Source organism: Miniopterus natalensis, chromosome 3 (genome assembly GCF_054644295.1).
Source record: "Miniopterus natalensis isolate mMinNat1 chromosome 3, mMinNat1.hap1, whole genome shotgun sequence".
Classification (NCBI taxonomy): Eukaryota; Metazoa; Chordata; class Mammalia; order Chiroptera; family Miniopteridae; genus Miniopterus; species Miniopterus natalensis.
Window position 1 is genome coordinate 73,353,920 of NC_142083.1, and position 24,618 is coordinate 73,378,537.

The 24,618-nt window shown below is 40.3% G+C and overlaps 1 protein-coding gene and 1 non-coding gene across 3 annotated transcripts; both read left to right on the forward strand.

Annotated features, from left to right (window-relative positions):
* Window positions 1–2,432: 2,432 nt before the first annotated feature.
* On the forward strand, window positions 2,433–23,646 carry ZKSCAN1 (zinc finger with KRAB and SCAN domains 1). Of its 2 annotated transcripts, none has more exons than XM_016217704.2 (6): window positions 2,433–2,537; window positions 11,381–11,896; window positions 12,280–12,433; window positions 14,172–14,263; window positions 14,546–14,672; window positions 16,800–23,646. In XM_016217704.2, exons 2-6 carry the CDS (start codon window positions 11,471–11,473, stop codon window positions 17,690–17,692), a joined length of 1,692 nt encoding a protein of 563 aa, XP_016073190.1. In that variant the 5' UTR covers window positions 2,433–2,537; window positions 11,381–11,470; the 3' UTR covers window positions 17,693–23,646. The 2 variants fall into 2 exon arrangements, with proteins under 2 accessions (XP_016073190.1, XP_016073191.1); XM_016217705.2 differs by lacking the exon at window positions 2,433–2,537 and adding an exon at window positions 2,647–2,965.
* Window positions 23,647–24,261: 615 nt separating this feature from the next.
* On the forward strand, window positions 24,262–24,367 carry LOC148093518 (U6 spliceosomal RNA). The gene has a single exon (XR_015714342.1). It is a non-coding gene; the product is annotated as a U6 spliceosomal RNA (small nuclear RNA).
* Window positions 24,368–24,618: the final 251 nt, after the last annotated feature.

Below are 24,618 nucleotides of genomic sequence, written 5' to 3' on the forward strand. Positions count from 1 at the left end.
GATGGAACTTTCATAGTGAAGAAAAGGCTGTTTGTTCCAAGCCAGCAGACCCAAAGAAGACAGCAACGAGCAGTAGCACTTAGGGGCAGCAGCCCCAATACAGTTGACCTTGAGACAACCCCACTTTCCACTAGCAGAGAGTAACCTTCAGAAAAGAGGCTACACAGAACCCTTCATTCTGCCCTGGGAAACCTGCAACCAGGCCAGAAAAGTGTATTGAGGGATTATGCATCATTTCACGTTGTGTTTTAGTGACCCACACATTGATCACTGTAAACTTCTTGTAGACCAGCACAATGTTACTTTTGTATCCTCCAAAATCAGGCATACTCCCTGATACATAATAGGCGATAAATGGCTACAAATAAATAAATAAATTCTGCCATTATTCTGATGTGATGCAATAAATTAAGCAAGGCCAGTGGAAGGATATTTGCCACTCTTCTGGTGTAAGTAACTTTGCTGCAGGATGAAAATATGAATTAAACCTCTTTGGAGGAGAAATATGGTAATATATATTTTTTAAAGTTCATACCTATTAACTCAGTAAATCCAATTGTCAGAATCTGTCCTAGTTAAATAAGCCAAAAGACAAAAATCTTCATTTAAATATTTCATAAACTGGCCAAACTTTGGAAGTATTCTACATGTCTAGAAATAAAAGAATTATTAAATAATTAATGGTATAGCTGCTCAATGGAACACTATATAGCTATTGAAATGATAATTATCCACTCTGAAGCAAAATTTAAGATGTTAATGATATGATATTAAGTGTTTTTAAGTAGTACATATGATTTTCACATCAGTCACATTGGGCTTTTCCAGGTGGCAAGGAACAAAGTTAGATTCTTTTGCTGGCCAGGAGTTTATTCTAAGGACAAGTGGAAAGCTGGGGAGACAGAGCATAATGGCATCTGCAGCAAAATCAAGCAATGCAGAGAATAAACATTGTTTGGGCCTGAAGGTTATTCAGGCTGTCACCTCCATTGTGCTGTGGGCCCTAAGTACTAGGTGGCTGGGCTCCTTCTGTGAGCTCTGTTGTGCCATGTGGTGCACCTGTCTTTGTTTCTATAGCTCAGTTTGTTTTCTCTCAAGCTCGGCTTACTCATGACTTCTACGGTTTCATGGCTTCTGTCACCTAATGGCTTCTGCTTACTGGTTTCTATTTGCCCCAGTTTTCTGTGCGTCTCATTGTACTCCCTCCAAAAGGGGGATCTAGTGTTCCATTAGTCAGAGGTCTCAACCCAGGCCATCTCTACAGTTCCAAAGGTCAGCATATATGTAAATAGTGTCTCCAGCAGGTGCCCAAACCTAATCCAATCAGCTGTGGTCCAAAAAGTGTTCATCTAGCATTAATATGGTAGGTACTTTGAGTATACCAGCCAATTATCCAACACAGCTATAGTTTTGAACTATGTTTAAAATAATAAATTAAAAATATATAACATATATGAAGACATATAGGAAAGGTATAAAATTAAAGTCATCATAGTCGGGTTAGGGTGGAGAGATTACAGATGATTATTTTTCTCCATTTTGCAATTTTCATTTAATGATACTGTAATTGCTTTTTAGTTTTCAAGTATTTTCTAGAAAATAATCTCCCCCAAGCAATTTTAGTCATGCCACCAAGCTTCTGAGTTTTGTCTCTCCAAGAACTCGCCTTGGACCGGGTAGAACAAAGTCACAACCCTTAAAGCCGTGGTCGCTCTTGTACTTAAAAGTGGAGCAACTTACTTACTGCCAGGTAAAGGTGAAGGCCGTAATTATAGGTTGTAAAAGCATCTTGAAGGTAAAAGTGTCTGTTATTACTATGAAAACTCCTTTTAAGCTGCTATAATAGCATATGCCACATAAGCAAAACACAGAACCTTATAACTAACTTGTTGTGGAAAGACGTCCTTTGTCCACCCGCCAAGTATTTGAAAATACCACCCACTCAATTGGCAAACATCTCCGGGGCCCAAGAGAAGCTACCACGGCAGTTTTGTGAAACCAGCCATTCATGGCTTCACTTTGATCTTCCTCTCTCTACACCTTTGTTTCAGTTCCTCTGCCACAGACATACAATTACTGAATATTATTATTGCTTGATAATAACTATAATTATTACTACTTGAGATGGGAGAAACCACATTTTCAGATGAATTGGTATCTGAGCTGAACAGTCTGTTTGCATTTCATAAAGCTTGTACCCCCTTCTCGTCGGTCCCCAGCATTAACTGGGGGCGCACAAGCTGATGGCAGGAAACTCAAAGGTGGAGGCTTAATTACCCACCAGCAAACAGGGACCAAGTCCAGCGATTCGGGAACCGAGTAGCAAAATCCTCCCGAGCTCCTAGAGAGGACCCGGAAGCGCAGCGCAGTCCCGGAAGGCGAGGTGCTGACACACTTCCGGCCTTTGTGACTCATTGTGTCTGTGTCGAGGCGTCCGGAGGGCCTAGGTCCTTGTGCGGCGCCCTTCGGCCGGTCTGAGCCCCAGAGTCAGCTCCCTTTTGTCTCCCAGCACCCCAAGGCCGCCCCCGAGGCTCACGGTGAGACTTGGGCCGGCCTCTGTGGAGGGCGGGCAGGGCCGCAGGGGGGTGTGTGAGGGTGGGCTCTGCAGCTGCGGCCCCGGGGTCCCCTCCAGGCGGCCCTGCCAGAATGTAAAGAGAGTCCCTGTCCCCTCCCCATTCCCCGCTGTAGGAAGTGCCGTCCCCCAGGAACCCGTCCCACCCCCGGGTCCAGGCGGGAAGGGGTGAGGGTCTAGTGACTGGGGGTACTCGGGGACTGGGGAGAAGCCGGCTGCGGGCCCCTTCCGTGCCTGTAGCCCACAGTGTCGACATCGTCGTTTGACGTTTCTGAGAACAGGGTCGCGAGAGAACCTACGACCCTTCCTGATTTTTCTGCTCTCCCTTCGTCGCCATTTGCTTTGATTCCAGTGAGATTTTTTTTTTCCCCCGGGGTCCTTCAGGACCTTAAGGTGAAAAATGTGGGAGGCCGAGAAATGGGCACGTTTTGAAGTGCAGCATGCATATTTCCAGATCACTGCTTATCCTCACTCCACCCCTCCCCTGAACGGTGATTAAAGAGTAGTTGAAGCTTAGTTAGAGTGGATAAAAAAGTGATACGTAGTAGAGATTGTATACATTACGCTCTCTTTCAGCTTTATGGAATATTTTGAAGGCTGTAGAAGCTGCCAGGAAGCTTAGGTGTATTTTTCGGTTCTGGGTAGCTACTCTGCTTGAGTTGATGTGAGTGAGAGTGAAGAAAATTTGTGGAAATTGCACCGTGTCATTAGACTGATTACCTGAGTAACCTTGGATAAGACAAGACATTCTGCCAACTCTCAGTTTTGTCATTAATTAAATTCACTCAAAAGGCTCTTCCAATTTTGAAATTTAATTTAGTTGATGTAATTGAAAAATTCAGCTACAATTTACCCTGACAGTGTCCCCCTCCCCTTGCCTCCCTGCAGTGCACAATAAGATACTTTCATTATAGAGAGTGAACGTTATATGGCCTGGGACCAAAGAAAGCGTTTATTGTACAGGCCAGTGCTAGGCGGATTTGGAGGTGGTCAATAAATACTTGTTGAATTGAATTGTGGAGAATTCATTGTAACCCGATCAACAAAGCACTGTTACTATAAGTGCTGGCCAAATGAAATAGCTTTGATACGTAGGGAACAATAAGGACAATTTGCTCCAGAAGGTTTCTCCAAGTTGTATTGACTCTGAATTACTATGCAATATTCTTATTCATTATTTCAGGCAGTTTTCACCAAGCTAGCTACTTAATACCATAGTCTTTTGCTTATTCTCTACTTGATTTAAGCATTTAAGTTTTTTCTAACTTAATATTGCTTTTTTTTTTTTTTTTTTTTTAATATGTCTTTATTGATCTCAGAGAGAGGAAAGGAGAGGGAGAGAGAGACAGAAACATCAGTGGTGAGAGAGTCATTGATCGGCTTCCTCCCACACTCCCCTGATGGGATCAAGCCCACAACCTGGGCATGTGCCCTGACCGGGAATCAAACCCTGATCACCTGGATTCTAGGTCGACGCTCAGCCGCTGAGTCACTCCCGGCTGGGCTATATTGCATCTAAATACACAGTGTTAAATCTTACCATTTCATTCTGAGGAAGTATCAGTATTCTTTGTGTAGCTAGCTGTCTTTTAAGGTACCTTTTTAATATTTTAAAGCAGTTTATAGCTCTGTTAAAAAATAGGAGGAGGGCCCTGGCCAGTTTTCTCAGTGGTTAGAGCATCACCCCTCGAACTGAAGCGTCCTGGGTTCAGTTCCCAGCCAAGGGCTCTACTTTGGTTGCAGCCTCGATCTGGGGCGCAGGTGGGAGGCAACCAATCGATGTGTCTCTGTCATGTGGATGTTTCTCTCCCTCATCCGTCCCCTCCAATCTCTCTAAAAAAATCAATGGAAAAAAATATCCTCAGGTGAGGATTAAAGGAAAAAAATTGAGAAGGAGGGCAATTTGTTTAAACTTTGAAGAGTACAATACACCCTGGAAAAAATAATGGCCTGTTTAGAAAATAGTCTGTGGAATAAAGTGAATTTGTAACACCAAGCCCTTTTTGTAAGAAAATAGTTTGTATTTATCCTTTGTGAGAACTAGTTGCTGGGGGTAATCTTATCTAAATCGGCTAGAATGTCAGAATGTTTTTCAGCATAGAAGGACCCCAGAGGTAGTATTCTCCTCCTAGTTCCCTCCTTCCTTCCCCCAATTTAACAGATAAGGATACTGAGTGCCAGAGAGGTTAAATAACTCAGGGATGTATAACTTATTTGTGAGAGCCTAGAATTCAGATATTCTAACCTGTGCTGCTTTCACTGTGGCAGGATTTCTCCCATTGCTTAATCTTTTAAGTAGGCTGAAATTGGAAAGTACAAGTTACATGTCTTAAGTTTATTGAAAAAAATTAAAATACTTTTCCAGTGTCTACTAAATGCCAGGCACTTTTTTTTTTTTTTTTAAATATATCTTTATTGATTTCAGAGAGAGGAAGGGAGAGGGAGAGAGAGAGAAACGCGCGTGTGCACATGCGCGCACACACACACCACCACCACCACCACCACCACCACCAAGCCCTAAACCCCGGCATGTGCCCTGACCTACAATTGAACCTTGATGATCTGGATCATAGGTCGATGCTCCACTGCTGAGCCACGTTGGCCGGCCAGACACTCTTAAGTTCTTTACATATGTTAACTCATTTAATCCTCACAACAACTCTATGAGGGAAATACTATTTTTTATCCCCATTCTACAAGTGAGGAAACATGCATAGAGAGATTAATTTGCTTAAAATCATCAGCTGGTAAGTGGTAGAGCAGCTTCATGAAACTCTTCCAAGTAGCCAATTTGAGGACAACATTGAATGCTGTATGAATGGGCATAAAAATAGTAACATCGTAAATTTAGTCAAGTATTTTTTAAAAACTAGTGCTTGCAAGGAATCCTACTAAGTGGTCTAATAGGTACAAAGAAGCATACCCTTAGCAACAGTCCAGTTGAGGAGGAAAGGCATGAAAAGCTACAGAAATAGAAAGAGCGTGAGAACTTCATAGCAAATGCTTGGCGCAGACCATTGGAGCCAGGAGTTTAGAGAGGAAAAGAGCTGTGTGCTCACATCATCTGGAATAACTAAAAACCCAGCCATTCCACTGTTGTTGACACTTCTCTTGCCCAGAGTAGGAGTAGAGAAATGGGGGATGAAGGAAAGGAATTGAAATTGGGAGAAGAGGGAATGTACCCATGCCCTCATGTCCCTTTACGTCTCTCTTCCTCTTCAGAGTCTCTTCCTATTAAGTCCCACTGACTCAAAGAGTATCTTACTCTTTAAAACTCTGGCCTAGGTGTGGGTACAAATCAAGTTTCCTTTCCTTTATTCTTAATATAGCTAAGACAGGATAGAATTTTCATTAAAAGATTGCTGATTGCTAGGCTAGTTACTGCACTAGTATTGCTCAGTTGCCCTGTTTGAAGGCCATACCCACTTTATTTTATTTTATTTTTTTAATATATCTTTATTGATTTCAGAGAGAGGAAGGGAGAGGGAGAGGGAGAGATAGAAACATCAATGATGAGAGAGTCATTGATAGGCTGCAGCCCACAACCCGGGCATGTGCCCTGACCAGGAATCAAACCCCGATCGCTTGGATACCAGGTCGATGCTCAACCGCTGAGCCACGCCCAGCTGGGCCATACCCACTTGATTTTAGATAATTCCCATTTACATCTGTGCCTCTTTAGTTGCACAGCTCTCTAGTGAAAACAGTGGATGTCAGATGAAGCCCATTCCTAAGTGGTCATCCTTCATAGGCCTTCGTCTTAGAATCTATATGCACAGAAGTCTTTCTGTACCCCACATGTTGGGACAGAGTGATTTTGGTATGATGGTTAGATTTTGAACTGAAGAGTCCCACAGACCTAATTTCAAATCTTGGCTCTCCCTTTCAAATTGCTGCTTGACCTTGGGTCTGCTATTTAACAGTAGTAAACCTTAATTTTGTCATTATAAAGTGAGATGATGATTGTACCTACCTCCTAAGATTGTTGTGTGAAATGCTTAGTATAATACCTAATCTAGAAAGCACTGAATAAGTATTGGCTCTTACAATTATGCCCACTAGAGGCTGCTTGAATTGAACAGCAATGAGGGGCAAGGGGCATTTAGCTTAGTTCTGATAAGTAGACATTGTGTATGATGTGAAAAGAAGATGGCAGTCAAAATACAAGGCATATTTTGGAAAGACTGAATACACTCATTTTGTTGGGCAGAGAAGATTCATGCAGGGGAGGAGGAGAAATTGTTGGGAAATGAAGTTTGAGGGGGAAAGGATCAGGTACTGGAGGTTGTTGACTACAAGGCTATAGAATTTTAGGAAGAATAATCTGAAGGGTAGGAGGTGCAGTGAACATGGGGAGAAAATGAAGTCAGTGAGTCAAAGAGAGGAAGCTGTACTTCATGGGACTATATAGAAAAATAAGTATGAGCAAAGAATTGTTTCTCTCCGGTGCTTAGAGACTGAATGCATGTAAGAAGAGAGGAGTCACCCAGCCGAGTGTGGCTCAGCGGTTGAGCGTCGACCTAGGATCGAGGCAGTTGGGGTTCGATTCCCAGTCAGGGCACATGTCCGGGTTGCGGGCTCAGTCCCCAGTTGGGGGCGTGCAGGAGGCAGCCGATCAGTGACTCTCTCATCATTGATGTTTCTATCTCTCCCTCTCCCTTCCTCTCTCTGAAATCAATAAAGATATATTTTTAAAAAAAAAAGAAGAAGAGAGGAGTAAAGGAAGGTGAGATTCTGAGCCTGAGTGATTGAGATATTATTAGTAGAATATCTGATCACTAATTGCCACTAAAGGCAATAAGAAGATGGCAGGGGAAGCTGTAATAGTTTGAGTAGTTCTTATTTCTTCTATTCAGCTTAACAGAATTAAACTCTGCCAGGTGCTGTAGGAGATGAGTACAAAGAAGACAAGATTCCCTGTCCTTGAGGGGCTTAAAAGTTAGGAGGTGGAGATAGGAACTGCAACCCAAATAATAATAATACAAGGAGAATATAAGTGCCTTAAGATAGGACAAAGGAAGTACTTAAGATAGGAACAAAGAAAGGTGTTCAAAGGAGGAAGATATTTACAGTGGTACCTCCGTTTTCGAACTTCTCCATTGACGAACATTTCACTTTATGAATGCCATAAACCTGGACGTAAATGCTTCGGTTGTCGAACATGCCACGTGGCTTCCGCTGAGGGCAAGACCCTGAGGCCTAGCTGTGGGCTGTTGCTCCCTCGGTTTTCGAACGTTTCAGAACTCGGTCTTCTCGAACAGATTACATTAGAAAACCAAGGTACCACTGTAATTTGGAATGTCAGGAGACATACATCTTGAAAGGTGCATTAAAATTTGACCAATACAGTTGATTTGGTAGGAAATTGTTAGAGAAAAGGCGTGAAAATGGAAAATCACACCCTGTGCTTAGGGAACATTAATGGGCCAGATTGGCTGAAATATGGGGGATTACTACTAAGAAAAGTAGTAGGAGGTAGGAAAGTACAGTGTGTTTGAACGCTAACTTGATAGGTAGCGAGGATTCTGGAGTGGAGGGAGGTGATGACAAGAAACATACTTTGGCAATACTGTGTTGGTCTTGGTATGTTGTTCAGGGAGAAATTGAAACTACAGAAACTGTATGGGGCTATGGCACTATACTAGGCAGGAGATACTGAGCTTGAATTGGGGTGGTGGAAAATAATTGTGGGAGACGTAACAAGAAGATAGTCTTTCTTTTGACTTTCCAGAATAAAAAGGAAGAAACCAAGGCTTGTAGGAATTATTTAGCCTCCAGTTGCGTTAAGCCAGTCAAAGGGATGATCTCTTGGACTACCTACTCGCTGCCTGTTCCTGTAGCAGTCTTTAGAGGTCTTGGCTGTTCTGATGCCCCAGCTCCAGGGAGGCCTCTTCCCAGAAGCTGCCTTGTTTTTGTTTCTTGTTTTTAATATCTATTGATTTTGGAGAGAGGAAGGGAGAGGGAGAGATAGAAACATCAATGATGAGAGAGTCATTGATCGGCTGCCTCCTGCACATCCCCCACTGGGGATCAAGCCTGCAACCCAGGCATGTGCCCTGACCAGGAATCCAACCCTGCTCTTCTGGATCATAGGTTGATGCTCAACTACTTAGCCACGCTGGCCAGGCCAGAAGCTGCCTAGTTAATGCACCAGTTAAATTACTTCTCAGGGCTCCTCTAGCACTCCTTTTGAAACCTCCTTAGAACAGTTGGCACATTCTACTTTATACTGTAATTATTTGTGTAAAAATAGGACTTGTGCTTCTCATCTTTTTATTCTCCTCAGTCTAGCAGGATACCTTGCATATTGTGGATATATAGAAATGTTTAGGAAATTGAATCATTGTAGCTATAAGGACTTTATTGGGAAAACTGCTCTTAAGTTAAAAACAAAATATTTACCACAACAAGGAGGGCAGAGTACAGAACAGGTCTGAAGGAATCAAAGGGAAGGGCTAGAAGATGGTTTGCAATAGGACTTTTTACCAGTTTAATGTCATTGAAGAAATGACTTAATTCCCCCACTTCCTTTACATTTAAGTTGAAAGCCTTTTTGAATGTAATGTTCTTAATTGTTATTATAGACTGCTAGTTTAATAAGGATTTCTGTTTTTCATTAAGGACAAAAAAATGAGAGACTAATCCTGTGATCGTAGATTAAAATATTCTTTGTGGTCACAGATTCCTATCAATTAAAAACTAAAAATTATAGCCCTGCCAGGCATGGCTCAGCGGTTGAGCATCGACCTAAGATCCAGGAGGTCGTGGTTTGATTCCTGGTCAGGGCACATGCCCCAGTTGTGGGCTCGATCCCGAGTCAGGGGCGTGCAGGAGGCAACTGATCAATGACGACTCTCTCATCATTGATGTTTCTCTCTGTCTCCCTCCCTCTCCCTCTCCCTTCCTCTTTCTAAAATCAATATATATTTTTTTAAGCATATACATGTACTATTATACCAATATTTTGTATAATAAAAAAATACATTAAATTGTGCTCTTTAAAAATAACTTTTGTGCTTTATATATACCTTTGCCACCAAAATTACTAATAATTTTTTAGTGAAAGCCATGTAATTAAAAATGCTTCGCTAGTTTAAAACTCTTGACTTAACTCATTGTGATACAGCAATTGGATGCTCTCTCTCTAAAACTTGAATTTGATGCTTAATTGTGAGGGTTGTAGAGGTGAAAAAGATACTTCATAAAGACTTGTCAATTCAGATGGAAGAAACACATTGTAGACTGACTGTTTAGTAAATTCACCCACCAAACATGCTAAGTTTTTGTTGTTGAAATTCAGCTAGTACTTTTCCATTTTCCATGACCTTAAATCACCTTTTCTTACAAACTAATCAAAAGGTGTTTTATATTTTTAACAAACAGGCTTAAGACCCACTAAAATCTCTCATTTGGGAGATTTTTTAAACAAATTAGAAAATATTTCCAAGTTTTTAAAATGAGTAAATAATAAGGATAATTAATCATTTTTGGCAGTTAAAATTACATAACAATGTATGTTTTCCAGCATACATCTGTTCTCACAGTAGTTCTTTCCTTGCATCCCCTTTTTTGAAAAACAGCTGCTTTCTCACTGATTGGTTGACTTGTCTGATTTAGAGTGACATTGGTTTTTACCTCCTGATCTGGCTGAGTAAAATCTTGCTCTAGATAGAAACTTAAGCTGTGCTATTTTCTTGTTCATATGTGTTTGCATCATTAGTATTTCCCATAATTGTAGTTTCTCTGTAAGAATCTTTAAAGCTTCCCCTTTTTTTTTCTTTTAAAGCTTGTCCCTTTTTTTGAGATGTAATTAACATATTATATTAATTTCAGATGTACAACATAGACTCAACATTTGTATTTATTGTGAAATGATCACCGCAATAAGTCTAGTTCACATCTGTCACCATAGTTAAAATTTTTCTTATGGTGAGAATTTTTAAGACCAACTCTCAGCAACTTTCAAATATGCAATATGGTATTACTGTAGTCACCATGCTGTATATTACATCCCCGGGACTTAATTTATAACCAGAAGTTTGTACATTTCACCCCTTCATCCATTCCACCCACTCCCCAAGTCCCCATGCTTGTCTTTTTTAAGCGAGATGAAATAACCCATTATTCTACAAACTGGTGTCAGATAAAGCAGGAAACATGACAATACCTAAAAGTGAACACGTGAATGAGGCCAGCTTGGCAGCCCTCTGTGTGAGTGAAGAGGGAGCTCCCACTCTTCCCTTTAGACTGACCACAGTCCTCATGAAAATAATAGAAATAGTTAGATGGTAGATTAGCAATTCCATGGCTTCAAATTTGGTGTGACTGTTGACTCCACTACGTAGGTAGCCACCTACTTCTAAGCAAATTACTTAAGTGATCTAGGCCTCAGCCATGTCATCTGTAAAATGGTACTAGCAGTTATGCCTACCTGCTAGGATTGTTGTGGGATGAAATAAGATTGTATATGTACTGCTTGATGTGAAATAAGATTGTATATGTACTGCTTGAAGTCTCTTGCCTGCACTGTTGACATTCAGCTCTCACAGGGTTAAGCACTGTAAAGGCATGATGTCATAACCTGCTGTCCTCCTGGAGGTAAAGTACTCAGACTCAGGCAGACACTCTGAAAGTGGAATTTGCCCATTGGAGGCAAACCTTAATATATAAAGTGAGCAGTGAGAGGGAAAAAAGGCTCTTTTTCCCCCTTTACTATTCAGAGGCATTCTTAGTGCCTTGATGTATAGCCTTGTATGAAGTGTTAGCAGCACAAGTCACTTTTCATAAATACTTTTTTTAATACTTCAGGAATCATACAGAAACATATCAGAGAACATCTCCTAAGACAGAAAGGAGAGGACAGGCTCGCTTTGGATCAAGTCAGTTCCCTGAGCCTGAATGATGACTGCTGAATCAAGGGAAGCCACTGGTCTGTCCCCCCAGGCTGCCCAGGAGAAGGATGGCATCGTAATAGTGAAGGTAGAAGAGGAAGATGAGGAAGACCACATGTGGGGTCAGGATTCCAGCCTGCAGGAGACTCCTCCTCCTGACCCAGAGATCTTCCGCCAACGTTTCAGGCACTTCTGTTATCAGAACACTTTTGGGCCTCGAGAGGCTCTGAGTCGGCTGAAGGAACTTTGTCATCAGTGGCTACGACCAGAAATAAACACCAAGGAGCAGATCCTGGAGCTGCTGGTGCTGGAGCAGTTCCTTTCCATCCTGCCCAAGGAGCTTCAAGTCTGGCTGCAGGAATACCGTCCCGATAGTGGGGAGGAGGCTGTGACCCTTCTGGAAGATTTGGAGCTTGATTTATCAGGACAGCAGGTGAGAAGAGGTGAAACTTATATGTGAGCAGCATGTGGACTTTGAGACTGGAACAAAGAGAAAGTTACTAATTTAAAGCTAGCAGCAGTAGTCTTAATATTAGAGTAGCATTAGTGTTAACATATGATACTACTTATATAATATATAATAGCTATATATGTTGCATATGCATGTATAATGTTATATATGTAAAATAACGTATAAGCTACTGATATAAGCTAGTATTAGTAGTTTATAGTAGTTATTCTCTCTGCTTTGCTTGGATATTAAAAAGTATTCTGGCCTTGTCTCCCCTGCATCCTGGCATACTTGTGTTCTTTTTGTTCATTTAAAGTCCTCATTAAAAAGTGATTTACCCACAAGCCCAACTTGTTTGTCCTCAGGTCCCAGGTCAAGTTCATGGACCTGAGATGCTCGCAAGGGGAATGGTGCCTCTGGATCCTATACAGGAGTCCTCGAGCTTTGACCTTCATCATGAGGCCACCCAGTCCCATTTCAAGCATTCATCTCGGAAACCCCGCCTCTTACAATCACGGGGTAAGACACAAGGTTTCTTGTCAGGAAAAGAAGCAAACTATTCAAGATAGGTGTGCCCTCTCTATGTTGCTAAGTGCTTGTAATAAAGAAGCATGCTTGTTTTTATTATACATTATTGTCATTACTAAATATTACGGGAAATACAATTTACAGACCAATCTCAGGAGTTAAATAATGTTACTAGGGAAGTAGATGAAATGTGCATAATGAACTTGGGTAGACATTACATTGTTTATTGAATTGTTAGCATTCTGATATCTAACAGATTTTTTTTTCAGGCAAATGCCGGGAAGAGATGATATACTTTCAGCCTGGATTTTGAAACACTATAGTACATCATAAATTACCTTATAAAAAATCCATTTTAAAATTCATTTTATTTAAATGTATAAAAATATTGTATAACATCACTCTTTTTCTAGGTTACTTTCAGAATTTTCAAACAATGGGAAAGGATGGAAAAATTTTATTTTTGGTGGAGGAACATGAGGAAAAGCATCGTTTCAGGATCATATAGATAAAAACTTGTTTAATTATTAGAGTTCAGGAAGCATTCTCTTCTTTGCATTCTGGAGGGTAGTGAGCATTCATCTGCTGGAGAAATCCATGTAAACCAATACACTGTGATGTTTAACCCACCACTGTCTACCCATTTATGAACTTCTAGGGTATATAAGGTCTGCACACTCTACAGGGGGTGAAAATCAGGATAATGAAGACGCTATTCATGGTTTTAAGTGTCATATCAGATCTTTAGGTTACCAGAGTAGCAGTTTTAGAGACCCTGGTATATACAGTTGTTACTTAGTAAATAGTTCTTTAAGGAATTGAGGCATATGCATTTATTCTCAATTTCCTCTGTGCTGTTCATCTTCCACAGTTGTTTCCTAACTCCCAGAAGGTTAAAGTGCTAGGTACTTAATCTTTTTGTACATTTGGCTTTAGATTATTTTATTATTGTACCATCTGAAATAGTTATAAGTTTAGTAATTCAGTTTCAGATTCATTTCTCCAATGTTACTTGGCAAGGGAGGATTTTAATTTTGCAGGTTAAAATTTTTCTTATTGTTCTTATCTGTTGCAGTTAGTATGATTATATGACATAGTAAAGATACCTTTTACTAGATGAGTGTCAACCCATACCTTTATATACTTACAAATGTCTCATTAACTTTAGAACCATGTATGCATTTTATCAAAAAAACTGGATAAGTGAGGGGGGAAAGTAGAGGGACAAAAATGGCAAAACTTACCCAGAAGTAGGAAGACCCCCTTCCTACCTCGTGTTTTTTTACAACTAAATGGGATTCTGATGTCCTATTACTTGTTCCTTGGACTAGAGAAAATTAAATTTTGAGCCAGGCTTGAATCATGGGCTGAATGTTACCCACTTCTGTAGCTGAGAGTAGGAATCTGGGTTCTAGATCTGGCTCTGCCGTTCTTAACTGTGTGACTTTAGACAAGTTGTTTACCCTCTCAGGGCCTCAATTTCTCCTTCTTTAAAACATATGGGTTGGACCAGGTAATTTTAAGGATCCTTTTACATGATTCCTTGTCCTGCTTAAGAATAGAAGCCTTAGGAAAACAGAGGTCATGCTTTTTCTTGTTTAATTCTCTCTAGTTATCTATTATGTAGTTGAACATTGAACATGCTGGTGCAGGAAAAAGAGAGCTCCTTGTTTGAGGGGAGGCCCAGAGCAGAGCTGGTTTTACTCACAGCTCCTTTCTCCTCCCTCAGCTCTCCCTGCCACCCACGTTCCTGCCCCTCATCATGAGGGGAGTCCCAGAGACCAGGCGATGGCATCTGCACTATTCACGGCAGATTCTCAGGTGAGCTGTGGGCCCCTTTGCCCTCCTGAGCCCCTCAAATCTGCCTCTCTTCCTGGAGGTCTTTTAACAGCCTCTGCCCAGGACACTCAACTCTTGATGTCCTTGCCCACAGAGTAGACCCACCCACCTACCCCTCAATCCACCAGAGCCTGGTATGGTCACCTTTTCTTTCCCAGCACCCTGTAAGTTTGTAGCCATCTCTATCCCTTGCTCCAGGTTTGGGCAGTGGGTTTGTCCCTGAGCTTTTGGAGAACTGAGTGTGGGGATCTCATATTATTTCAGGCAATGGTGAAGATCGAGGACATGGCTGTGTCCCTCATCCTGGAGGAATGGGGATGTCAGAACCTGGCTCGGAGGAATCTCAATAGGGACAACAGGCAGGAGAATTATGGGAACGTGTTTTCCCAGGGTAAGACTGATGCAGGATTATTATCTTGATAAGATTGTTTTACCTCTTTTTTTTAGTTGTGGGATCTCTAACATGTTCAATTGAGTGTTGAGAAGGATTTAGAGACTACTGAGCCCCTTCCTTCAGACCAGATAGAGAATGAGAACATTTGTATTCATTTAACTCCAAAAGCCTGGTACTGTGACTCCCTGATTACAAGGAGATGTTTTATTTATTTATTTTTATCTCTAGGTCATTTTTGCTGTTTTAAATCAGATATACTCTTGTATTCTGAGTCCTCCCCTCTTCTCTACTCCCGGTGGGTTATAATTTAGGTGCCTGTATTGGGGGAGTATCCATACTTCCTAGTGTAGACGGTTAAGTGAGAACTGATCATTGGTTCTAATCCTAACCTGGGACCACATTCCTAAACCTTCCAAGCAAGCATTCTTCTGTGGACTTTCTGTCATCTTCATCCTGAGGACCATGGTCTGTGACAGCTTTGCATAATTCTATGAACTTGAGCCGGTACCTCCCTTGTGATCAGGATTCCCAGTTTCCAAACCTAATAGTAATCTATGAAGAGCTCTGGTTCCTGGGTGTATAGTAAGGACAAAGAAGTTCTAAGAGGCATTGACCATACAAGATAAAGAGACAAAGTTGACAGACATTCCCATTTGTCTCTGCTAGATCTCAACCCCTGAGAGATAGTACTGTAGAGGAGCTCTCAAGTCCTGGCATAGGGAAGTCCACAATGAGGCTTCTACCTGGGGAGGACAGGGGGAGGGCAGAGGGAGGGCAATTGAAGGGAAACTTCATAAAGAAAGGATGCTACTAAAGAAACCTCAGATTTTGCTTTGAACCATAGGGAAAACCGGGATTTATAGTTTCTTGGATTAGGTGAAAATTAAGGCAAAGAACTGATCCTTGTTTATAAGCTGGGTATTACCTATTCTGAGATAACTTTAAAAAAAATTGGGTTCAATCTGGGAACTATCCAGATAGTCAAGGACCTTGGCTTGAAATTCAAAAGAAGTAGACCAGTTTCCTCTTTCTTACAATTGGTTTACTGTTTATGGCTATTTTATCACTATAGTCAGGGGTTAAATATTATTCAGCTCCCTCAGGAGTTGCATTCAAGGGCCTGTCTGGGATAGCACAGACCTTCTTGGACAAGTTTCTTAAGGCCAAAGAAAGAATAGAGTTGGAATATATGTAAACATATAAAGTAATATATGTTTACTAAACAATTTTTAATCTCTACTTAAAGTGAATTTAGCAGTCAACAATTAAAATAATCCCATGTTTTAATGTGCTGATTGCTAAAGTGAGAGGATTAGTTCTGCATTTGTAAAATTTTGTTGTCTTTTAGTGTCTCCTTCATGGGCTATCTCTGGAATTGTTTTCATTTTCTTTTCTATTCTCAGTTGTCTTTCGGTGAAGGTTTTAATTATGTTTACTAATGCCCCAGCCAATTTTTTCACCTTCATCTCTGTCAGCTCTATGCTATACTGCCCAGTGGAGAGAAACTGTTTCCTGTGTCTGAAGGTCCATGTAACTTGCCAAGTTCAGAGCTTCTTGTTTTGCCCATTAACCATCTCCTTGTTGATAAAAATTTCACAGAATGGAGGTGTTTTCACTTTCCTTTTTTAACACTATTCCTTTATTTCTGCTGATACCACTTACCATTTTCTAGGAAAAACCTGTTTATTCTTTTTTTAAGCTCATAAATTCTTATATTAGAAACAGAACATGATTTTTTAAAAATGTATATTTGTTTCTTCAAATTAATTATCAGGTGACCAAATAATGGAACTATGAATTGTTAACCTCTTATTCATTGTTTATCCCTTCCCTCCTTAACTGGTTCTGTTCCTCTGCTCATTCCCCAGTAGATCTGTTCATTCCTGTCCTCTCTGCACACTCCCTCTATTGTCTTTTCCACTCTTCCTGCACCCTGGTTTCCCAACTCTGTTCCCTGTTTTTTCTTTTTTTCTTTCTTTCTATTTTTCTTCTATTTTATCTTCAGTAAATACTGTGAAGTCATTTTGCGGGCGTGTAGGAGCTTCCTGGAAAACAATGTCACTTGATTAACCTATAGATTCAAAAGAAAAAGGTGCTATTTGTATTTTCTATTTATCGTGTCAGGTTGTGAAAGCAGGAATGAGAATGAGGAGTCTACCTCCAAGGCTGAAATCACAGAAGACTCAGCATCATATGGGGAGACAAGAGGAAGAATCCAGAAAGATTTTGGAGAAAAACGCGAACAGCAGGGCAGAATAGCAGAAAGGCAGCAGAGGAATCCTGAGGAGAAAACTGGAAAAGAAAAGAAAGATTCAGGGCCAGCTTCAATCAAGGAAAAAAAAACAACCACAGGAGAGAGAGGTCCCAGGGAGAAGGGTAAAGGATTGGGAAGAAGCTTCAGTCTGAGTTCAAACTTTAATACCCCTGAAGAAGTTCCGACAGGAACAAAGTCTCATAGATGTGATGAATGTGGTAAATGCTTCACAAGGAGTTCAAGCCTTATTCGCCATAAAATCATCCACACTGGGGAAAAGCCCTATGAATGCAGTGAGTGTGGGAAGGCCTTCAGTCTGAACTCAAACCTTGTCCTGCATCAGAGAATCCACACGGGCGAGAAACCTCATGAATGTAATGAGTGTGGCAAAGCCTTCAGTCATAGTTCAAATCTCATTCTGCATCAGCGAATCCACTCTGGAGAGAAACCTTATGAATGTAACGAGTGTGGGAAGGCCTTCAGCCAGAGCTCAGACCTTACAAAACATCAAAGAATCCACACAGGGGAGAAACCCTATGAATGTAGCGAATGTGGAAAAGCTTTTAACCGAAACTCATACCTTATTTTGCATCGGCGAATTCACACCCGTGAAAAGCCCTATAAATGTACTAAGTGCGGCAAAGCCTTCACCCGGAGCTCGACCCTCACTCTGCATCACAGAATCCATACCAGAGAGCGAGCCTCTGAGTACAGCTCAGCCTCCCTTGATGCATTTGGAGCATTCCTGAAAAGCTGTGTGTAAAGTGAGAATTTGTCACAAGCCATTTCCCCCCTTTTGTTTCTAAATTTATTTCGGAGATGTGTGCTCATGGAAGGGAATAAACATCCTCAACAGATTTTTTTTAAATCACACTTTTAAGGATCCTTATAGTTAGATTAGCAGTGTTCTGCCTTTGTATAGTCTATGGGCATATAATTCTTCAATGCAGCCCCTGTAGGGAAAAAGTAATCATATGGATAAGCCACATGATATTTCTGTATGAGATAAAAGCACACACAGTAAAATGTCAATTTTGTAGTAATAAGGATACCTTTAAGACGCTATTGGACTCTCAGCAACTGCAATATAGAATTGAAAGATTAAAATTGGCTCTGTAAAAATGATACTGAGGTTTAAAGTGCTTGCTGCAAACAAGCCCTGGTTGGCCAACATCTTGCTGTACCATATTTCTCAAAAAAGAGGGACAGTTAAAACAAAAACTACATTGGGACATGCTGCTTGAACTAGTTATGTATATGATCACTGGTAGCCTACCAAAGCTATAGAAATCTAGGACTGTGCTGATCAGTATCAAACCAAAGATTTCTATCTCTTCCTGAAAGAGAGGGTATGTGCACCAGTCTACAGTTCCAAAGGACTGCCACAAACGTAGATGGTTTTATCTTCTGCGCTGAGATAAGTTCTACTGAAATGGCAACAATGATTCAGAACACCTCTCCCTTCTGGAAGAAATCCCTAAAGCACTAATCACACTCTGAAATGCATTTTTCCGCAAGTTAGCACTTGATTATATACTGTCTTGTAATCCTTCATTGTTTCATGTATGAAAGTTTTCATCACCCCCCAGAAGAGATGCTTTGATTGACAAGGGATATGTTTATATCCCTGACAGCACTAGGCACAGTGCTGAACACATAAGAGGCACTCATTATAGCTGACTTCTAAAAGGACTTTTGCACTTATAAAGCCCTGTGAATCATGAGTACCTGAAATAGGTAGCCTGGCCCAGCTTTTGAAGAGGACATTCGGAGCCTGAGGCATGCTAAAGCTCTAGGGTCTTATGCTATTTTTGTCGTAAACATAAAAGAAAGGCACCATTTAGCTGCCTGCATAGACTTTCTAAACATGGATTAGTGAGTAAATACCATGGAATGTCAGAAATGACTACATTATCGTCATCATAAGAAAAATAAAAAGCTTACTGAGGCCATTGTTTGACATCTTTCTATGGCAGAGATCTTAGAATTTTGTCAGTTGCTGAACAATACGATGATATGGGCACTTTCTAAGACATTTGTAACTTTAAGTAATATAGTTCAGATTATGTAATTTTTGAAAATTTTAGGATTTTCAGAAAAAAGAAGATGTAGGGAGCATTTTTCCCCCACATGTTCCAGAAACTTCACAAAAGCTTTTGACATCGTTAGCTGGCCATTGCTAAATGTGTTAGTTGCTCTAAGAAGTTCACCAACTTGCTAAGTAAGATGTGGCTGATTGTATCAGAGTCATACTACACAGTGTCCTTTCTCATCTCTAAAGACTAAGGCGAGGTTATAAAACTTGGATCTTTTCCATCATCTGTGCAGGAGGATGCAATTGGCTGCCTGGAAGCTAATGACAGACTTCTCAGACACATAAAAGAGACTCAAGTATTGGGGGCTACATAGGTAGTCATCAGGGACTCGGGTAGAGATGACTCTGATCATGAGAGCATGCAAAAGATTGTGGACAGCCCTGTAGGAACTTAGACACATAGAATAAGAACACACCTGAAGACTATCCCCATAAGAGGCGACCCTCACAGAGAGATTGAGATTTTCCATCACAAAACAGAACTAAAACTCATCATTTTGTTTGCTAACCAACAACTGAAGCCCATAAGACAGCATGGCTTTGTGGGGAACCAATGAGGTGAGGGCAATTGTGGCCTCAGCTCCAGACCAAACTAAAATCTGCACAGCAGTAATTCTTTGGCCTCTCTATAACTTGGACCAACCAGAGTTTCCCTATAGTTTCTAAGCAGTTTCATCAGTGTTGCCTGGGAAAACTTCAAGGAAGTCAGCTGGTGACCAGAATATTTCTATCCATTCAATTTAAGAAAAATAGAAAAGATACTACAGAAGCGCATACCTAAGGAACGTTTTATGGTAAAGTGAAAGTAGAAGAAACGCTTTTAGGATTTTCTTCACAATGAGCCACAGTGATTGATGGCTGTGTAGGAAACCGTTGGTGCTTTAAGCAAAAACTTGCTGCTGGGAAGCAACTGAAAGCAGTGAACTGCTTAACTCCAGGCACCGATCAAAGCACTGACTGCTCTTAAGAGGGAAAGAACTTTGTTGGTTCTACATTGGCTATTTTTTTTTAGCCAGAACTACATGCTGATGTAATTCAACCTCTTTTTTTTTTTTTTTTTTTTAATGAAAGTTAAAATAACCTGTGCCCCCACATTTAATTCCCATTTGGGGGGGACATTGTACTATGTGGGATAGCTGCTGTGGCTGCTTCAGATCTTCAGCAGATGCACTCCTTGAAGCAGCTACTTGAAGATACGTTTCCTGAAGAAAACAGGCTACAGCTGTTGATTAAAACTGTTTTCATTGCATTTATCAGCTGCTCAATGCAAAGTGTAATTGGGCCATGGTCAGAAAGGCTTACAACATGTGATGAGTGCTCAGGATAGTCATTCAGAAGTTCTTGACTGGCTGAAGCCTGTTAATAGTTTACTCTATAGTTAACCAGTAGCATATTAGTCAGCCTAATGGAAGTTTTTGAAGGGCTTTTTAAAACAATTACCTTAACCTTGCCAGGAAGAGAAGTAAAGTTCTTCAAGTTGTGGAGTATTTGTTTCTACTCTGGCCTGGCAGGCAAGGCAAAAGCCTGAGAATAGAGATGTATGAGGCATCTTGTTGAATGCACTTAGTATTTTATTAAAGGCATAAAAGTGAAACTGCTAAATATGTACAGAGAGGTTAATATGTTTGTTATGTGAGACAATTCACATCTTACGTACATCAGAGAGTTCATTCCAGAAGGGAACCTCTTGAATGTGATGATATGGCAAAGCCTGTAATCACATCTCAGCCTTTAGCATCAGAAAGCTTACACTGTAAATAAACTTTATTAATATTATATATGAGGTAACCTTTCATGTATAGAACTCATTGCTTTGGACAGAAAATTCCATCAGTATGTTCCAGTTGTAATGAAATTCAGAAACACTGCAGAGGACACTCAATCTTAACTCCAGAGGATCCACAGAAGAAAAAAATGTGGGGAAATAGCAAAATGTACAACTTCTTATAAAAATCGTCAGTGTTGGGTACTTCTATGTATTTTGTATGACCTTAATGTCAGTGTGTTTTGTACTTCCAGTCCCTGTTGCTATTCTGTATATTCTAAGCAAATAATGTATTTTAATCTATTTGACAGAACACATCACTTCAAAAGAGCAGTTTTGGAGTGAGTAGTAAAGTTGATGTGATTATAGACAAAAATCAGCTCTCAACTGAGGAGGGGGGAATCTGAGAAAACACCTTCATAGTTTGGTGCTTATATCAAATCAGAAGAGGTTAGTAGATGCGTTGGGACAGGTTAGCCTGGCCGGTGTGACTCGGTTGGTTGAGCATCATCCCATGCACCAAGAAGTCACTGGTCCGATTTCCTGGTCATGGCATATGCCAAGGTTTCGGGCTCAGTCGCCGGTAGAGGGTATGCAGGAGGCAGCAGATCAATGTATCTATCTCATCAAGGTTTCTATCTCCCTCTCTGAAATCAAAAAACATAAAAATAAATTTTTTTTTTTTTTGAAATGGTTAATGGGGCAATAAAATGAAATAATTCCTATAAACATCAGCTTCCTGAGAGTTTTCAAAGCCAGGAAGTTGACCTCTTAACTGCCAGTCACCATTTTAAGCAAAGAGAATGGGTTCTCTGAGCTTGTCGGGGGAGTAAGAGTCCATGAATTGAGAGTAGGGAGAGTGAGTGCTGGAAAGGTCAGTGGGACCACTTAAGTTCACTGGATTCTGTAAACCATAGTCCTGCTTCCCCCACTAAAAATGTTTATGCTTAGAAAATTTGGGGTAGGAAAATACCAAGACGGGCTCTTTCCTGGAAAATAGCCACAGATTCGTCCAGTTCCTGGCATTGTGAAAATTTTTCTGAGAAGTGTTTTGCAGTGTTCCTGTTGGCTGTGCTATGTACCTTCCCTGCGCCCGCTTACTTCCACTGGTTTATGATGTTTCGAGAGAGGGCATGTGGAGATTTATAGCTGTGAAAGAGGTTTTTTCCTAATTTTTATCCTAGAGTTGATCACCTTTTATTCCAGAGCCTGGTCTTGCTGATATACTCATCTAAAGCTAACTAGCTAACCAGGTTCATCCTACCATTCTCATGGAAGACTCGGTGTGTGAATTGGAGTAACTATTAAAATGTAGCCAAACAGTGACAACAATACTTAGTGGAGGAGCCATATTTTTGTGTATCCCACTCTGAGCAACTTCTCAAAGATATGAGGGGGCAGAGATTCCCCATCTAGGAAACAAAGTGGAGGTCTGCAGATTGCAAAGTGAAATGTAGGATCAGAGTGGTATAAGTAGATTTTCATAAGAGTAGGTTTTTTTCCAACTACTGGAGAATTTAATAAACATTATTTGAAAAATTTAACAGATTTAGGGTTTCATTTTTAGGATGGACACACTACTGTACATTTAAAAGCATTTATTTTGCTATTCAAGTTAATTTTTTATTATATCTGAAAATGAAATTATTTGTTTTACTTTTCAAAGCTTTGTAAAACAAACTTGAAGTTATAGGGAGGTAAGCCATCTCCAGTTCTGCAGGCCAAACAAAAGTTTGGGAAGTACTTTGGACTGTCTTAACATGAGAACTTTGTTTTATATTGTCTGGTTCTATTTAATGGTGGACACCACAAATCTCATGTTTTTCTCCTACCCTAAAACAGTGGAAGGTAAAGAGTGAGCATTAAGTTGACTTCTAAACAGTGGTCTCCTGTTACTTTTACAAATTTTTTAAATCTCTGAAGATTCTCCCTTTCACTTACTAAATTATGACTCACTTCAAATTACACAGTAATCAGCAAAGTTAGTTGGTCTTAAAATTGTATTTTCTCCCTTTAGCAAGCACTCATTAAGCAGTGAGGATGAGTGTTTTAAGATATAAAGAATGAGATTTGTGAGTGATTGAAAGGTGGTTTTGAAACTTGGATTTCATTTGGTTTCAGATTTGGGTGTTAAGTTCCTTTGATCCAGGGAAGGGACTAGGCAGCTGCTATCACTTATCTCCCGACAAGGTCAGGTGTGTTGGGAAGGAGAGAAGGATTGTAACAGCCCTGCACTCCTGGCTGAGGAAAAATAATGGGGCAGCCTGGTGGAGGGAGGGAAGAACCGTGGGGATATGTTGAGGTCAGTGCTTGCCTTCCCTCACCTCAGCTAGTTAACAGTTTAAGATTTTAGTCTGCCCTGACAAGGACAAAGCATGGTAGATTTAGAGATGCTTCTGCAAATAGCAGGGGTTCTTACAGGAGAACAAATATATGAGGGGATGGGGTGGGAGGAAGTGGATTATGAGTATGCAAAAAAATCTTGTTCTAAAAATATATGAGTTCAGGGGTAAGGGGTGGGATATGCAAGCAAAATCAATTATTTTAAAATGAACATGTATTTTTATTAACTTTTAGTTAAATATAGATTATTACAACCAGCTCAACATGATAAGCGTAAATCTATAGAGAGAGCTAACTCAGGCATTGTCTTGTTTATCTATAGACTGGATAGAACAAACCTTTCCTGTTTTGTCAATTCTTGGTTTCTTAGCTTAGAATAAAGTGGACAGAAAGAAGACACTTGTGTTTGTATACCTGCAGAATTAAGTTATTGCTGTTAAAACCTGGCCTTTTCACAAGTCTTTGAAGAGTCCATATGCTTGGTAGATGTTCAATAAATTATTTTTAAATTGAATTTGTTCTTTTAAAATCCTCATTAACATCTCTAGAAAGGTTTCTTTCAATAAATAATGGAATCTTAGAAGAAAAGTGGTTGGTTTATTTTTTAAGTTAGGGAACTCCTCCATTGAAAATAATTTTAAACCTTAACCTACTGAAGTTTCAATCATGGGAAATGGCAGAAGAGTAAAATGTACACACATTTATAGTCAGTGGTCCATTTTAGGAGGTATCTGACAAAAATTAAGAGTGGTGAGGTTGGGGAGGAAACGGGATTTGTAACAAATATTCTCTTCATGTTGTTTCTCTCCTGGGTCATGGTAAGAATAAATTATCATCTCTAGGTGGCAATGTTTGTGGTGTTTGTTTTTTGTCATCCTTGGTTGCATAAATGCACGTTTGGGGTAAAGAAAATATAATTTCAAAGTTAAAAACAAGCTGACCCGCAAACAACCCAAATGGACATGTTTTAAGTAATTTCACAAGAGCTCCCTATAAAACATCACCTTAGAGCTCTAGCTAGGTAGCTTCTTGGAAAGGGTAACAGAATGAAAAGCCATAGAATAAAGGAGCTTTTTAATGATCCCCCCAAACAATTTTCTCATTAGATGGAACCATAAAAATAACCTTTGTGCTCACTTCGGCAGCACACATACTATAATTGGAACGATACAGAGAAGATACCATGGCTGCGGTGCAAGGATGAGACGCAAATTCGTGAAGCGTCCCATGTTTAATAACCTTTGAGCAGTTTATGACTTGGAAAACTGAACACCCTAATGGTGGGTACCGCATGTAATCTGAGTTTAGACCTTTAAACTGACCTCTAACCTAATAACCTTGTTTTGTTATTGCATAATATATTGAAACAAACTCAATGTTTGTTTTTAAGTAAGAAAAAGTGGCACGTGTGAAACAACTGTTTTTACACAGGCATCTTAGCCTGCATCCTCCAAAGAGCAGAACCTGAGGTGAGGGCTGTGTGCAG

Excerpts from the sequence above, each read along its gene's own strand:
- ZKSCAN1 (XM_016217704.2), top strand. The coding sequence starts at position 11,471 with ATGATGACTGCTGAATCAAGGGAAGCCACTGGTCTGTCCCCCCAGGCT. Across the intron at positions 11,897-12,279 it reads TTGATTTATCAGGACAGCAG|GTCCCAGGTCAAGTTCATGG; the intron begins GTGAGAAGAGGT and ends GTTTGTCCTCAG. Across the intron at positions 12,434-14,171 it reads CCGCCTCTTACAATCACGGG|CTCTCCCTGCCACCCACGTT; the intron begins GTAAGACACAAG and ends CTCCTCCCTCAG.